Here is an 18,635-nt window from a genome sequence, read left to right as displayed (position 1 = left end):
GGGAGTAAGTTGTTACATTTCTTTAGTTAAATTATAATAAGAATGCATAGACCCATGTGTACAACTGATTCTCACTCTTTTATTACACAGCCTTAAACAAGAAAAAAATAACTTACTCTAGGGATAGGCTCAGTAAAACAAATAAAATGGGTTAAAATGGAACAAATATACTATAGTATACAGAAAATTAAAGTGAAAACACCCGCCAGTGTTCAGCATAGTCGTTATTTAACGTGATCGTCCAGGCGTGTAGGGCAAGCTAAAAATAATAATAATAAAAAAGACCCTAAGTATATATACAAAAGAGCAACACTTTCAATAACACTTGGAAGATTTTTGTTAGCATGCCAGAAATATTAAACCGAAGATATATTGATTCTATAGAGGTTAATTTACCGCATCATCACTCAATTCTCGACGGAAAATATAAGTTAAACGAGAACGTTTTAAAATTCAAATATTGCTGCCAGTTATCTGGGCAATTTGATCTTTAATGAATTCAAGTCGCTGTATTTAAAACCCCATTTATATTTATGAACAAATAATAATAATAATAATAAAAACATTATATAAAGATTATAAATCTTGGTGTACTGGAGTTTTTTTCTTGAATAAAAATTAAAATATTTTATACGTAATAACTGACTAAGATATTTATTTAAAAATTAAGTTAGATAATGATTTAAATGAAAATTTATACCATATTTCTGTTCTACCTGTTGTAAAGTTTGTGGTATAAATTGCGTCTTCAGAGTAATAATTTTAACACATAATATGTATTTGCATGTCATTTTAAAATTAACATATCTATTAAAAATATTTTAACAGACACAAAACAAATATAATGTGAAAATTAAGCATTGAAATTAATCGAAAATTAAAATAAATCTCAAAATTTGAAATAAATAAAAAAGATTGTTTTGTTGTTTTCAATATTTCTGCTCTGTATTGCCAACGTATTTCTTTAAAGAAAGCCTATACAAAATCAAATTTCTTGAATTTGTATTTGCTTTTTATTTGGTTGATTTACATAAATTTTCTCAGAACTAAATTCTATACAAGTTGTGATAATAAATTATACGCTTTTGTTAATCATTTAATAAAATTTATGTATATTACGTACCTAAAAAAACGTGTTTTTAGGCTACAAACTTTTCTATTTTACATCGAATATTACAAAAACTACTAGATATATGGTTTGAAACCTATTTTATTCAATTTTTCAGGTCAAAAACCATAAGAAACTATTAACTTCATCCCTTAATTTGGATTCCAAGAATTTCAGTACGTTTTTATTTCACTATTTGTCCAGGAATTTGGGCGAAATCTTTCGCTGGTCGTAATTAGCTAACAGAGCGAATTCATGTTTATATGAACTTTTTTCATTATTTTCGGTAGTAGAATGAGCTCAGAAAGCGCTGGTAACATTACGTGAATCAGTGAATCATCTATATAATTCATCCCCTATATATTCAAATATTTAACGTATTAAAATTATTTTAGGTTATTTATTTATTCGTTTAAATTATCAGCCAATATCGTTTATCGACATTAATCAAACTATTCTTTGTGAGAATAGTTTGATTAATGCCTGTCCGGGACCTCGAACCGGGGACCTCCGGATGAAAGGCCGAGACACTACCTGTAGCGCCACGGAGGCCGGCGATTAATGCTGGTTTAGGCGACGATAATTGAACCCTTTATTTTTACCTTTTAACTTCTTGGATGCAGCTCCTTGAACCAAAATGAATTCTAGGTGTAAAAATAAAAGGGTTTTAAGGTGTTTAGTTTATTCTCTGACTGAAGTCTTGGGAATATTTTATTAATTTAAGTTAATTATACTAATTTTATCCTGGCATTTTATTTTACTTAATTTACGTAATACCTGTTACTTAATTATGCATATAACAATACATACATTAGTCTTTTCATGTGTTAGGAAATTTAACTAAAAAAAAAATGTAATTTTCTACAGTCACCTAAATCATTTGCAATTTCTTGCTTTTGTAATAATTTGTTTTTTAAACATGGAATACTGGTTTATAAAAGATCTTTCTTTTGGCGAAAAGTAGTTGAAAACGGAATAAATTAACAAAATGAGAAATAACAGAAGGAAATATCTCATAAATATTTTTAAAATTAAGAATAATCACTTTAGGAGTAGCGTAAGACGAAATGTAGAATTAAAAATAAAAACAAAGAAGTATAAGTTTAATTAAAGTTTACTGTTTTCTTCAGTTTGTCTTGTTAATTTTAAATGAAAAATTATTCGTATGCGAAAAAGTACATTGTTATTACTTTTTCAGATTATAAGTTTGAATAAGTTAATTGAGATTGTTAGAATATAGTATTATAATAATGGAGTAAATGTATTTGTAGTATTTACATAACGTGTGATCAAAAATAATATTTAAAATATGTTTCAAAACTTTAAAATTCTAAATAAAGAAGAAATGAAATTAATTTGTGATTTTTTTCAACAATAGTATATAAATTGTATAGTATTTGTAAATATAGTATTCAAGTCTACATCTTACAAAAAACCCAATAAAATGATTTTAGCTCGATTACTAATTGTTACTTTTTTTCGTTGTTTTCATCTGTGTAGGTAGTTTTCTTTCTGCTTGTAGGTCTCTAATATTTCTTCAGTTTCATGATCATTTCACTCAGTTGTAGTATCATTTGTACGCGTATATATATTTAATATTTTTTTCTTGTTCTTAATGTATGTGTTGCAATTTGTTCAACTAGTGGACCCCCCCCCCCCCCCAATGGCCCAAGAGATGAAGATGATTTATGACATGTAAATGAGGTATAGTCTTGTACAAACTCAGGTCAATCATTCGTGATATGTGTGGTTAACTGAACCCCAACCCCAAAGTACCCAAGTATTCACTCTCTAGTATTTAAATCCGTAGAAAAGTAACTTACTTTTACTTCGATTTAACCTCAAAACCTTCAACTTCGAAGATCAAATGTTAAGTGATTTGCAACGACGATTTTATCATTAGATCAGCCCGATGGGCTGTTTATTTGTTTATATACCCTGTATATAATTTATTTAATTGTATTTTTTGGTGTGTCTTGTATTTACATGAATGATATCGTCGTTTCATCACTATGGTAGATTATTTTCACGCTTTGACTGTTATTTCTTTTATTGCATTCTTATTTCTTATAAGAACAGTTCTATCGATTAAAAAAGTTGCTTTAGGTTATTGATTTATATTAAGATTAATGCTGCTAATCCTTTCTATTGAAAGGATTACTGTAAAGGATTACTGATTTGACAACAAATAATAATTTGTTGTCACGTCAGCAGTAAACAACAATCTATATATAAGAATAAGATTAAAATTTCATCTTGAGGAATATCTGAGTACACTGGAAACACTTATGTATACATCAGATTTTAATTTTAAAAAATAGTCCAGTAAAAAGCAATTAAGAAAAATGTTACTAACAGTGGAGATATTAATAAATAACAAAATAATGTATGTAACTTTTTTATTCAAGTTACTATGTTATTTTGTAAAAGTGTGTGCCATACGTACGTACCGCACGTAACACTGCGAGTTCATGCCGTACACTTGTACGGCATGAACTCGCAGTGTTCTCTTATGTGCTTATGCCGTTAGTTGATGAAAAATATATCGATCTGTTAAATGTTAAACATTAAGGAAAATTAAACAGATTTAATAAATGTAGTTTTTAAATCTCTCTTTACCGACGTCTTCAACCGTTCTTGCTGCCATTTTCAAAGACTAATGCTGGTATAATCTCTACCGAATTAACTTATATTATTACTGTTGTTTTATTTATTTATTTTTTAATCGAAAAGTGAGTTGATTTAAAATGTATTTTTTAGTAATTGTTTTTATTGGAAATCTTATTAGCAATATTTATTTCCTGTTTCACTATCTACCCATCGGTTATTTAGATTTTAACAATTTATTGTATCTATATGTGAAAGTCTCTGTTGTTTGATTATTACGAAACACTATACATGATAATTATAACGGTTCACTTCAAATATTATAAAGGTATTATTAGGTTGATTTAGTGAATATGGCTCCATCGTATCTAGATTTTTTTTTCATTTTTGAACTGTTCTATGAGTCTTTATTAATGTGACGTAATTCTGTTTTCTTAATTTTGATTTTAAAAAAGATCAATGCTAAACGGTTATTGAAATAAATTACAAAACAAAAACCATTTAGAAAATCTATACCTAAAATCTAAAATTAATTTGCTATTTAAACTGTTGAACAATCATCTTAAAAAACACTGAAAAAATAATAATATAAAGAAATTCATTATGCTATACATATATACGTGAAAAAAGGTAAAAAATAAGAAAAAACCTTCTTATGATTATTAACTATAGAACAAGTATTTGTAAAATTTTTCATATACTATTTAATGAAAACATTGAAAATATATACTTTTACAAGAAAATACTAGAGAGCTTTTTACGTTATTGTGAAGAAGTTACACTTCTCTATTCCAATAGATATCATGAAGGGAGAAATTGAGAGACGGGGACACGTAGTCCGAACCGTAATCAATGCCCATCATTGGGTCACCAAGGAACCATTGTCGACGTTTTTCATATATCTTGAACGTAAAGATAACAACAAGGATTTTTTAACTTGAGCTAGAACGCGAAATGTGAAGTTTCGATTGAGACACCCAGAAAACCTCCTGGATTGGTGCAATGCATGTAATTTAAAGAAGAACTACATCAGACCTTAACGTTGAGTTAAATGTGCAGCAAATCATAAAACTGCAGATTGTTGTAAAGACACGCTTAATCCGCTCACGATGTTAGTTAAGCTCTAGGAATTATGTTAAGATACTGGTCGCTAAACTGTTCGAGGTTCAGTAGCCGTTTGTGGCACAGACATTCAGTCTTATGCTTTAGGGCGACCGAAAGGGGTGGTGGTGGGGGAAATGCCAAGCAAACGAATCACCTACCCTAGGAAGATGATGGTTCTTATTGCTATTAAAAGGAGGTTTAGGAGGAGATGGCCATGTTTTAAGAGACCAGAGAATACGACATTTGTAAACAGGGCTGCTCGTAGATCGATAAAACTACTGAGGACTATTACAAATGAAACATTTAAAAATTACCTTGAGAATATTTCTCCTTTGCGGAAAGATAGTTACTCCCTATGAAGAGAAACCAAGAACCTTCAATGGCCTCCACCCTCATATCCTCCTTTCAAGACGTTGGAGAGGTTATGGGCTCAGAGCGAAGGTGAGAAGACTAATAAATTTGCTGCTTACCTAAATAAGGTCTTTGCGCCGTCGAGGTACGGAAGCTGGCAAGAAAGAAATTCTGGAATTATTGAGCAGCCCGAGTCTTCCTGTTAAGCCATTTTCATGATCGTGGTTCAGCAAGTAATCAGAAAGTGATAGGATTATAAGATATAGCTATCCTGAACATAACACATCCTGTTAAAGCCATCTGAACATTACACAGCTCTTTAATGGTATCCTGCGCACTACGTGCTTCCTGAGATAGTGAAAGGTTTCACAAATACTTCGGTCTCGAAGCCAGTTAAACCGGTACATGAGATATCTTCTTATAGGCCGACAAGTTTATTACCTATTTTGTCTAAAATTTTTGAGAGACTTTTTCTTTGGAGACTGCAGTGTGATGTTGAGCATGGTCAAGTTATTCCTGATCATCAGTTCGACTTCCGAGGTGGTGACTCCACTATTAGGCAGATACATATACTGCTAAGGTTATCAGCAAGTGCCTTGAGGAGAAAAAATATTTTTCATTTGTCTTCTTGGATGTTCAGCAGGCCTTTGACAAGGTCTGGCCTTAAATCTAATAAGTTACAAAAGAGTCATCTCAATCTCATGCTTGGTTCAGCATAATTACTGGACGGACCTTTGCCTACAGGCAAAGTATAATGAGTTGTTTATGTACTTTTACGCTAAATCAGAATTTCCTCAAGGCTGGATTTTTCTATCTGTCTTATATTCTACCGTCAAAGCGGACCTCCCGACTCTGGATTATATCCCTATAGCTTTTTTTACCAATGACACAACTAATGTTGTCCCAACATCTAGCTTGAAGTAAACTACAATCTAAATTAGACAAAATCAAGGGATGGCTTTCAAGATGGAAGATTAGGGCTAATCAAGCGAAATCGAATCATGTAACAATCGCAATGAGGAAAGACTACCCAAGGGTCTAACTCGATGATGTTTTCATACCGCATGCTCAAGGTGTACAGTACTTAGGTTTTCATAGGTCAGATGACGATTATGTAAGGGAAAAGAGAAAACAGTTGAATGAATATAAAGTTTAAGGAAATGTACTGGTTACTGATCAGGAAATCATAAATTTCACTATCTAATTAGCAGTTTTTGTGCACGATTATTCTAAAACTGATTTGGACATACGGGATACTAGAAGCACCAGCTATGTAGAGATTTTACAGCAAATCCAAAACAGATTACTGAGGAGAATAACCGAACCGGCTTGGTTCGTAGGAATCAGAGAGATACACGAATATCTGGGTTTAACGTATATTCGAGAAGAAATACAACGATAGGGTACAAAGTATAAACTGCGGTTAAACAACGACGTGAATTATTTAGTATTAACCTTTTAGATAGTAGTGAAGACGTTAGAAGGCAAAAACTACTCCACTGTTGGACCTTGGTGACTGTGTGATTTGAATCTGAGCTATATCAACTGAGTGTTACCTATCAATTCATTATTTCACCCCATTCAATTTTAGTTATATTCTTTGGCTATTGATTTTAGTTTTATTTTCATTTTTTTTCTTAGTGTTTCATCGTTTCTCTTGCTTATTAATACTTTTACTGTTGTTTTTTTTTGTGTTAAGCCACCAACGGTACTGTTCTTGACTTAACGTTACGTGTGTACTTACACTGAATGTTATGTATAGGAATATTAGTATGTAATTTTTTAGGAGCCTTCGGTCTAGAAAGCCACCTATCAAGAGAGTAATTGCTACCACAGAGGAAGGATTTAACCTAACTGACGCCTAGCATCAAGAATGGACCACAAAGCAGAATAACCAAATCCCACATATTACTCAAAAACCGCCGTGTTTTTGACTTGCCACGTAAGAAATGGTCAGCGCTAAACAGAATACGAACTCAGCATGGTAGGTGCGCCTATATCCTGTATAAATGGGGTAAAACACCGATGCCTCTTTGCGAGTGTGGTGAAAATCAAACTAATAAACACATCACAGAATTTTGTCCTAGGACAGCTTATGAAGGGACTCCTGAAGATTTCCTGATGGCAACCCCAGAATCAGTAGTATAATAATTTGTTAGATGCTTGTTTGTAATTTTTGACTGTAATTGTTGTTGTGTCTTGGTGCCATACGCTAATTTTTTTTTTTGTCTTCAGTCATTTGACTGGTTTGATGCAGCTCTCCAAGATTCCCTATCTAGTGCTAGTCGTTTCATTTCAGTATGCCCTCTACATCCTACATCTCTAACAATTTGTTTTACATATTCCAAACGTGGCCTGCCTACACAATTTTTCCCTTCTACCTGTCCTTCCAATATTAAAGCGACTATTCCAGGAGGCCTTAGTATGTGGCCTATAAGTCTGTCTCTTCTTTTAACTATATTTTTCCAAATGCTTCTTTCTCCATCTATTTGCCGCAATACCTCCTCATTTGTCACTTTATCCACCCATCTGATTTTTAACATTCTCCTATAGCACCACATTTCAAAAGCTTCTAATCTTTTCTTCTCAGATACTCCGATCGTGCAAGTTTCACTTCCATATAAAGCGACACTCCAAACATATACTTTCAAAAATCTTTTCCTGACATTTAAATTAATTTTTGATGTAAACAAATTATATTTCTTACTGAAGGCTCGTTTCGCTTGTGCTATTCGGCTTTTTATATCGCTCCTGCTTCGTCCATCTTTAGTAATTCTACTTCCCAAATAACAAAATTCTTCTACCTCCATAATCTTTTCTCCTCCTATTTTCACATTCGGTGGTCCATCTTTGTTATTTCTACTACATTTCATTACTTTTGTTTTGTTCTTGTTTATTTTCATGCGATAGTTCTTGCGTAGGACTTCATCTATGCCGTTCATTGTTTCTTCTAAATCCTTTTTACTCTCGGCTAGAATTACTATATCATCAGCAAATCGTAGCATCTTTATCTTTTCACCTTGTACTGTTACTCCGAATCTAAATTGTTCTTTAACGTCATTAACTGCTAGTTCCACGTAAAGATTAAAAAGTAACGGAGATAGGGAACATCCTTGTCGGATTCCCTTTCTTATTACGGCTTCTTTCTTATGTTCTTCAATTGTTACTGTTGCTGTTTGGTTCCTGTACATGTTAGCAATTGTTCTTCTATCTCTGTATTTGAACCCTTTTTTTTTAAAATGCTGAACATTTTATTCCAGTCTACGTTATCGAATGCCTTTTCTAGGTCTATAAACGCCAAGTATGTTGGTTTGTTTTTCTTTAATCTTCCTTCTACTATTAATCTGAGGCCTAAAATTGCTTCCCTTGTCCCTATACTTTTCCTGAAACCAAATTGGTCTTCTCCTAACACTTCTTCCACTCTCCTCTCAATTTTTCTGTATAGAATTCTAGTTAAGACTTTTGATGCATGATGTGAAGAATACAGAATTGTTCTGTATTCTTCACATTTGTCTGCCCCTGCTTTCTTTGGTATCATGACTATTACACTTTTTTGAAGTCTGACGGAAATTCCCCTTTTTCATAAATATTACACACCAGTTTGTATAATCTATCAATCGCTTCCTCACCTGCACTGCGCAGTAATTCTACAGGTAATCCGTCTATTCCAGGAGCCTTTCTGCCATTTAAATCTTTTAATGCTCTCTTACGCTAAATAAATAAATAAATTTTGAGGAGCTTCAATGGAAGCCCCTCTGCATTTGATTGTATGTGATCATACTTTCATGGTTTTTTTATTAGTGTAACTGATTTTAAATTTTACTTTGAGACAAAATAAAACATATTGCTAGTTTTTCTCTATTTAAAAATGATAATTGTTTAATAAACGAAATATCAATCTAGTTATAGATTTTAAATTGGTTTTGTTTGCATTTTATAGTACTGCCTTATTTTAAATAAATGCTATTTATTTTTTTGTAGGAGTGTGACAGTGTGTATACTAGGTATCTTATAATAATTTCGATATAATCTTTGGTTGAGATGAGTGTGTTGTGTAGTCTGTGGATCATTCTTCTAAAAGCAGTTAGCTTTGTGATGATAGATGGTTTGAGGTGTTGTAAATGATAGTTTGTCATTGTTGGTTTTATAATTATTTCTGAAAGTCTGTTTTTGTTGGTGACGAAGAAAACTGTTAATTGTAAATGCAATAAAAAATCCTCTCTTTTAAATTTTATTTTATTTTCATTCATTAGTTATTACTAACTTTTTATATTAATTCCATCAAGAGGAAAAGTTACGTAGTCTAGTAATATGACGAACATTTTTCTAACGTAATTAACATCTGAAACTGAACTCAGTAGAGAGGAAGAACACACCAGTTTCTGTTGACTTATGTTAGTTCGTTGACACGGTGATATCCCAAGGCTATCACTGTCATTCAGAAGTAATAGAAAAACAAGAATAAAACACGACGTGCCATTTTTTGACTTAGTCTCTTCCATTTTAATTATTCCTCTGAATTGTCTCTCTTTTTTTTCTGTCTCTGTCACTCTCTCTCTCTCTCTCTTTATACTGTAGTGTTTTAACTGGCAATCCGGCTATATCCCTATTTTCTCAAACGCTAAAAATTTTTTTTTTATCTATTATTAAAAGTTATTATTTTTTTCTCCTGTCTACCTCCTTTCTTAGAAATAAGAAAAACATTTTTCACAAACTTCTTTTATAAAATTTGTTTTTCATCTATATAATTTGATTTTATAAAAATATTGCAACATTATAAATTTATTCTCTCACACATAAAAATGCATAAAGTCCTATTTGTCTAATATTTTATGTGACATTTCTTTGTTCTCAGGTTGGGAACAATGGTCAGAATGGGCTCCATGCACTGTATCATGCGGTGAAGGTACTCAAGAGCGAAGTCGATATTGTTTACTTCAAGATGGATGTAGGGGTTTCAATAAAGAAAGACGGCGTTGCAATATGTTTGCTTGTCAAGGTAAATATAAATCACTAAATATTAATTTCTGATATATATGACATAGTAGTGTATTTAAATTTTCACTTAACGTTTTTAAGAATATTTTTATAATTATAAACTTAATAAAAACACGAGTACATCAATTTATCAATATTAATTTCTTGATACACGAGTTTAAACTTTTTTTTCTGCTATATTGCACATTATGAGTAGTATTATTTATTAGTAGTGCATATTATTTCATATTATTTTAATTTTTAGTTGTTATATTTAGGTAACATTGTTATTATATGATCAGTCATTAATTAGTGAAATCCTAGAAACAGATTATATTATAAAAACATCAAATTGTATTACAACATATTATATGACTGTAACATATTATTTAATATAACAACAGATGATATTATAAAAACATATCCATGTTTTAGAAACCGTTTTAAAAAAGATATTAATATATTTATCCATTTAGATTTCTTCTTCGTTTTATAAAGTTTAGAAATCTGAAACATTAATGTTTCGGTTGACAAAATTAATTATTTTATAATATGACCGATTTCATAAAGATATTTATTTTTACTTTTTAAAATGTATGTTGTAACATAAAAAAAAACAAACAATAATTTATACTCTAGAGATGAAGTTTATTTCCTTGAGAGATTTTTTGTCAAGGCTTTGTGAAGAAGATTTTCCAATTCATTTTATTTATTTGACATAAATTGGTTTAATAACTAGAGGGAAAAATGACTCTTCCAAAACTTCTTAATAAATAATAACATAAATATTTATGCTAATATATAACAATACTTTAAAGCTTAGAATTTTTAAATGAATAAGTAAACATCTAAAAGATCACAGGAAGGTCTTTATAAAAAAATATTTAGAATAACTTTTCCGGCCAAATTAAGCATAAAAATAATTTTTCTAGGCCAAATAGGTTACAATAGTAACTTTTATTCATTTAACAGATTAAATCACTCAATACTGAATGAGATTTAATTTACATGAAATATTAATCTCAGAAACAAAAAAACAAATAAAATACAAAGATAAACGAATATTTTTTTTAAAAAGTAAAGCAATCATTTTCATTTTTTACTTCAAGTAATTCTTTTCATTTTTTTTTTTTAAAGAAATGAAATCTTTTTGTTTATTTCAATTAGTGAAATCATTAAATTATAAGAATATTCATGCTATAATAAGCTTTTGGCATTTTTAACGCTTGCGGGTTCCTTGAGCTGTGAATATTTAAATCATATCAAAGAGGTAAGTCCTAAATAATGTGGAGCTTATTTATGCTACAAAATTGTATTTCTTAGAACTAAATTCTTTACAGATCTGATTGTATATGAATATAATATGGTAGCCTATAAATAGGATGTAAACTAGCCTATATTTTTGCATAAAAATACTACTGATTGTAGAAAATAAATCTCAAAAGGTTACTAGATTAATCATAGGAAAAGATTTCCGCATTTTTCCCCCCTGGAATTATTCTTATTAATTTTTTTTTATATTAGATTGATGATTTTAAAATAAAATAATACCCATATTTTCCATTGGTCCTTATCAATGAAATAATCCCGCAACGTGAAACAGCAATGAAGTATCAGTGAGACACTTTAAGAGCTCCTAAATATTTGATAATATTGTTAAGTAGATTCAAAGCGAAAAGTAATCGGTAAGGCGATCAGTTTAATTCTCCTCATGACTCTTCCATTTCAATTTATAAAAAAGTGTTATCTAAATATGTTATCAAATTTATCTTCTACATGTTGGCATTATTGAAAAAATTATATACTTTACCTTCAACAACATTAATTATTCTTTTTCACTTAATCGTGCTGGCCATGTCGTCTTATACCTGTGCTATTACATTACTTTGTACTTATGAGAAAAGAGAACCGATTTGTTATCTACAGAATTGTTATTTTAAAATTACTTACGGATCTACACGGTCATCAAAACTTGACTTTTATTATAACCTCAAGTTAACTCAAAATCAAGCTGACTTACGCCTAATGGAAAGTCAATCGCTATACTGAATATAATCCTTTCCGTTGTTATTTTCTATTACAGTTCGTTTGATATCGGTTAGAAAATTAGGTTTTACTGACTTAGATTTTCTATTTTGTAAACAATAAGTCACGTTATATAAATAATAAAGCTCTAGCGAACTCACAGATTTTATCTTTTACAAACCTATAGTATTAAAAAAAAAGATAAAAAAAAAACAGATTTATTTCAGATACAACTATTGAAAATCTAATTGTGTTTTTCCGAAGAAAAAAAACAGAGTTTAGTGAGATAGATTTGTATTTAATTTTTTTCTTAAAATTGCCGCTTTTAAAACAAATGTAATTAATTACGAGTTTGACGGAATCAATGGCTACATGAAGTATTAGTTTGACTATAAAGTGCAATTCATGTTTCATTATACTAACAGGGATTTTATCTCGACCAGCAGAAAAAAGTGTATATATATATATATATATATATAATTGAGAAATTCACATAAACATATGTCATAAAATATTTTGTTTGATAGAGAAAGATTTCGCTCAGATTTCACCCAAACCCGGTTAAATGAGATCGTACTGAAATTTTTAGGACGTTAATTAAGAGGTAGAAATAGGGATTTATTATGGTTTTTGACATGAAAAATCGAATAATATAAGTCACAGTACCGTATCTGCAGTAGTTTTTGAGAAATCTGTTTCCATAGATCAAGATCCTAGACCCCTTCGGGGTGGTTGTGAATTTTTCTCGTCAAAAGTCTGTGAACTTCAGTGATTATACTTTTGTAATTTAGTTTTTTTTTCAGGTATTTTGATGACTCTGCATACTTTAATTGTTATTTATCAATATTATTCTCACTACCATTAGTATAACGAACATAACATGGGTCCATGGAGCTCTCTCCCCCTGACTAGATCTGACCGCCTAGTAAATAATGCACACACATAGACATATATACAAATACTTGTATATGTGTAAATATATATATATATTTCAGTTATAGACCTACTATAGTTTAATTAGAAGCAACATTTAAATATAAACTATTAAACTAATTCACTGCTACAACTGGATTATTTATTTCTCTGCAACTAAATTTTTTTTTGTTCTGAATATTTTGCGGTTTTGCATTACGAGCTGGTTCTTAATTAGATTTTATGTTTTCTCAGTTATAGTTGCTGACAGACATATTTTTTTACTGTAATACATTTTCGCTATAAAATACAAAAAAGTAATTTTAAAATTTATTTAATTTTTTTTAGCATATAATTCAAATTACAATATATCAAAGTTAAAAGTTAATTGGAAATCTTCTTTACTTCATTAGTTTACAGGTAGTTAAAAAACAACTAAACTTTTAGATGTATTAATTAATTTGGTAATTCGTAAATAATGATACTTTGTTTAACTTTCTGTACGTATTAGATGAACTTTTATTTTTAATAATCTTTTAAGAAAAGATTATAAAAAATTACAGATAAAATTACAGAAAATTATTGTAAAAGATTATTGTAAAAAACTTATATAAATATTCCCTAATTTTACTTAATAGATAAAACGAAACGCGTACATGTTAATAAAAAACTCTCTTATTGTAATCAAATGTTTTTTTTTATTATTGTATATTGCTATTCAGCTATTTTATTTAATTCGTATCAATTTTATTCACACAGATGTTTATCGCAAAACATATTCTCAGTTTTAATAAATTTTGTGCATTGGTTCTTTTCTCTGTTTATGAAATATCATTTTGGACATTGATATTTTAAAATTACATTTTTGTAAATACTGTCCCCATTTTTTCCTAAGCCAAAACATATACAATTATGTTAGTTAAGTAGAATAATAAATTAAAAGTTATTACGAGAAACATTTTCGAAATTCACACACACATGCGCACTACACAATCTTACATAATATCATACAAGAGTAATCTTACATTGCATTACAGTAATAATCTTACATAGATTCCCACAATCTTAAATACTAGTTACGAGAACATAATGTGATTCATGTACCGTAACAGATGTTCACTATAATGTACATAGACTGTAACACGCATATGTGGAGGAACAAAATGCTGCTATGATTATTATAGAATTTACATAATATGTAGCGTCATACCAGATCACATTATAGCAAATCCATATTTATATCCGGTTAATGTTAGAAGGAATTTTCCGAACTACTAGGAAGGAAATTTTATCATGAATTTGTGACTGTAGGATGATATTTACACTAAGAAAAATTAAATTGTTATTTTGTAACGTAAATAAATAGAAACTTAGACTGGCCTGTAACAGTAAGACTACTATTGTTGATAAATACGACTTATTTTTCAAAGTTTTGAAGTTGAAGTTTTCATAATAGTTTTTAAGATTCTTTTTTCATTTTTTTTATTTTCCCTGTTATGTAGAGTTACATACTTTTGTATGTATTTTTTAACACAATCAATTTTCGCAAAATTATAAAAAATCATTCTTCGTTATGTTTATTAAGAAGTTGTATTTCAAATTTTATTACCTCAAACCAAACACCGTCTGTACAACTGTAATATTACTTTTTTTATTGAATTGTTGCTAAGAATAAAATTTTTTCATTATCTTTTAATAAAATTAAAGTAAATCAATTATCAATTTTCAGTTTAAAGCTCATTAATTTTCTATTAGAAGATTGTAAGCAGATTGCATGGAACAGTTCAAAGAAATTCGGTTATATATATATATATATATATATATATATATATATATATATATGGTAGGGTTACTCAGAAATAATTTAAGAACTGATACTAGAGATTGAAAAAAGAGAAAAAGTTCATACATAAGTCCAAACAAGCTTTGTTATCGAGTTACGACTAGTGGAAATTTCGCCCGCATTTCAGTTCCCCCGGTGAAAAGAGGTTATACTGAAATTATTTTGGCATTACAAAAGGGGTAAACTTGAAGATTTCTTATGTATTTTTACCTTAAAAAATCAAATAAAACAGGTCCCAGAACTGTATCTTCCTTAGTTTTCATGATATCCGTCGTAAAACAGAAAGTTTCGATGTCAAAAAACCTTTTTTTTTTACTTTTGAAGTACAATAACCTTGCTAAATACGTAAATTTTATTATCAGTACTTATAGAGATTTTCGTTCTAAGAAAACTGGTGTAATAAAGTCTATGAAAAAAAATCTACTTTTATTATACATTTTTTATACATCTTATATTTTATACTATGATTTTTTTTTTTAATTCCGCAACAAATTGTTTAAATTTTTAAATTGGTAAGTATTTTTTCATATAAATTTACAAGTTTCAATTCAATTAATCTGATTTAATAAATATGAATTTCATGAAGATTAGGTGAGAATTGCGTAAAATAAATCATATATATATATTATATGAATATATTAATTTTTTTTTTCATTCGAAATAAATAAAAAAATCTGATAAAAATGTTTTTTTTAACATAATTAATAAAAAAAAAGATAACTGAATGAAATGAAAAGTCTTATACTAGGAGACAGGAGAACATTTTTTAATTTGATTGATAATGGTAAGACCTACCGTTAATAGAACGACCTTATGCCCCACTAGTTCTTCTCCGACTAAGTATCTCTTTTATATTATACTTTCTAAAGAATTATTATACTTATGTATGTTGTATGTGTGTGTGTGTGTGTGTGTGTGTATATATAAAACACACACATACAAAAAGGAAGGTATAAAGGGAAACTAAAATAAGTCACCGAGAACGAAAAAGGCACAAAAAGTAAAGTCTTTATGTGAAATCTAACTAATAACATCCAAAGCCCCTACTTCATTTATTTTCTTAGAACTGTTCTTGCTGAAACTAACCCAAGAGTTCGTAAATCAAAAAATTGATATTGTAGAAAATATAAATGATGTTTTTTTTTTTTTTTATCTATTAAATTCTACAATTTTCTATACGTGATTATTAAGTTTCAATTTTAACTAGTGAATATTATGTTACGTCTGATGTTTCTCTACATCGACTCTTTCTTCTTCTCCATATTGGTATTAATGTATAAGTAATAAAAAATTAAAACTATTCGAAGCTTTATTAAATTTTATGGTACTTACGTATAACGCAACTGCAGCTACAGCTTTATTTAAAAACAAAGTAGTCAATCGGATTTCGGTGGAAAATGAACAGTCTCTTTATTAATTATAATAAATGGTTATTTATATTTATTTATTTTATAAATATAATTTAACCAAACATAACCTACGCTCGCTAACCTTGACTAATTAACACCGTAATTTTTTCAGTACTTATTTAATAAATTCAGTAATTATTGAAATTATTTATTATTTAAATAAATCAAAACACTCCTGTTAATTAGTCAAGGTTAGCGAGTGAAGCGAGCGTAGGTTAAGTTTGGTTAATAAAATAAATAAATATAAATAACCATTTATTAAAATTAATAAAGAGACTGTTTTGAATCTATGTTCAACTCTATATCGGCTCATTTTCCAGCAGCGGTGGCGTTAATACGCAAGTACCAATTTTTTTTCATTTCCATTAATAAATTTATTTACGTAAAGTTACTTTATTTTTATTTTCAAATAACATCATTAAATCATTTCTTCATTAAATTATAACTAAAAGGGGAAATTTATTAATAAATTTAATTAATGATAACTGCGAATATCTGATGTCGCAAAAGAAGAAGAAACATGGTTTTATTATTAAACGGAACAAAAACACTTTTTGAACACTATAAGTAATTGCATGCAGAAAAATTACACACAATGATTGGCTCACAGAAAATCTGCATAAAATTAGTTTCTTCTGCTATCTAAAAATGTTTAATATGTAAACAAAAGGACGCATTTATATAATGGAATAATTTAAAAGAATAATTTTTAAAAGTCATAAAAATATATTTTATTAGAATTGTATTGGAAAGCATGAACGTTTGTATACCAAACAGTCAAACAAAAATAAATAATTCGGATACTATTAAATAATAAAATTAATTACAATAGTGATCCTATATTATTGATACAGATTTCATTATTAAGAAGAATGAATTTTAATTATTTATTATAAATAAATCAATAAATAAAAACAGGAAAAGTACGCGCCCACACACATTGTACAAAATAAGACAACAAAGATTAAAACGACAGCTACGACTGGTACGCCTTGGGCGTGGACAAAGAAACTTATTCTTGAGCTAGAACCGTGGCTAGGGAGGAAAAACAGCGATCCAGTGTACTACCTGCCACAATTCCTCTTCTGTCACGGAGGATTTGGTGTATACTTACACAGGTTAAAAGAAGGAAGCTCCCAAATTGTATGTACCGCGGTCAAGAGTGTCCTCTTGACCGCAGAACGAATGTGCACGTTGGGAGGATCTAAATGGCAGATATGACATAAAAGAGATTACTCCGGAAACTACAACAAAGAATATGTTCTGAGATAAAGAGGAATGGCTGATAACAGAGAGATTCGTGGCTGAAGATATATGAGCAAAGGAAATGGATTACATGAAAGTGGGAGGAGTTACTTTAGGGAAAAATAAAGAGCAATCCCGGCAATGCCGGGAACGGCATTGCCGGGCCCAGTGTCCCTGACCTTAGCGGTTAAAAACAGAGGCAAGATGAGAATAAGGCAAAGATCCGGAATCGGTAAGTCGACCTGCCATGCCGGACGTACTGCCGGTAGGTGGGAGCTGATTATAGTCGCAAGAACACTACCCTGGGCTGAGTAATACTTTATTCTTGAGCCGGCCCAGGGGAACAGGAGGAGAAACACAAAAACAAATTAAAACGGGGTTTTTCCTGTTTAACAGTATTGATCATTTCATAATTAAAAATAATTTTCTTTAAGAAAATCTTTCACATGTAATGATAGTACAGATTTATTTAAAGGCACACATCAAAGGTTTTTCCCAATAATAAAGAAAAAAAATCCCTTTACAAAGAAATCTGTGTACTTCTTTGAATGGTTCATATACACCTTTTTTGTTATTTGTTTTTTTAATTAACTGGAAACATATTATATTTTATAAATAAAATATATTTTGTCGGTAATATTTAAATATATCTCAAAATACATTCCAAATCCCTTATTTTTTTCACATAATTAATCGAAATGAATAAATTCGCATAAAATATCAGCTAGAATATTATGAGTATATTATTATAATACGCAACGCCTGAACTCTTAAAATTCATCTTGTTATATCTTTAATTTTATTATTGTAATATATCTTTCAAAATGGCTAGCAACACAGGAATTACTAATTTTCGAACTTATTAGTAATCTTTTACTTCATAACTCCTTCAATGAGAATTATATTGTTCTTAGTAGGCTTATAATTATTTTAATCGGCTTATTGCATTTAATTATGACGATTGAGAGGTACAGTAATAATAATTGGGTGTGTTGATGTAATTTGCCCTCTCATATGAAAGTATTTTACTATTGCAAAATTTAGTTATTGACAA

General features: G+C 29.5%; 1 protein-coding gene across 3 annotated transcripts in view; it reads left to right on the top strand.

The window, feature by feature from the left end:
* LOC142324503 (uncharacterized) overlaps positions 1-18,635 on the top strand; it is a 985,220-nt gene that overhangs the window by 597,036 nt on the left and 369,549 nt on the right. For all 3 annotated transcript variants that reach the window (XM_075365329.1, XM_075365331.1, XM_075365330.1), the window contains exon 3: positions 10,026-10,169. In XM_075365329.1, coding sequence (XP_075221444.1) covers positions 10,026-10,169 — 144 coding nt within the window. The remainder of the gene's footprint in view (positions 1-10,025; positions 10,170-18,635) is intronic.

Source organism: Lycorma delicatula, chromosome 5 (assembly GCF_047948215.1).
Source record: "Lycorma delicatula isolate Av1 chromosome 5, ASM4794821v1, whole genome shotgun sequence".
Classification (NCBI taxonomy): Eukaryota; Metazoa; Arthropoda; class Insecta; order Hemiptera; family Fulgoridae; genus Lycorma; species Lycorma delicatula.
Note: the sequence above shows the minus strand (reverse complement) of the source record. Positions and strands in the feature narration are given on the sequence as shown.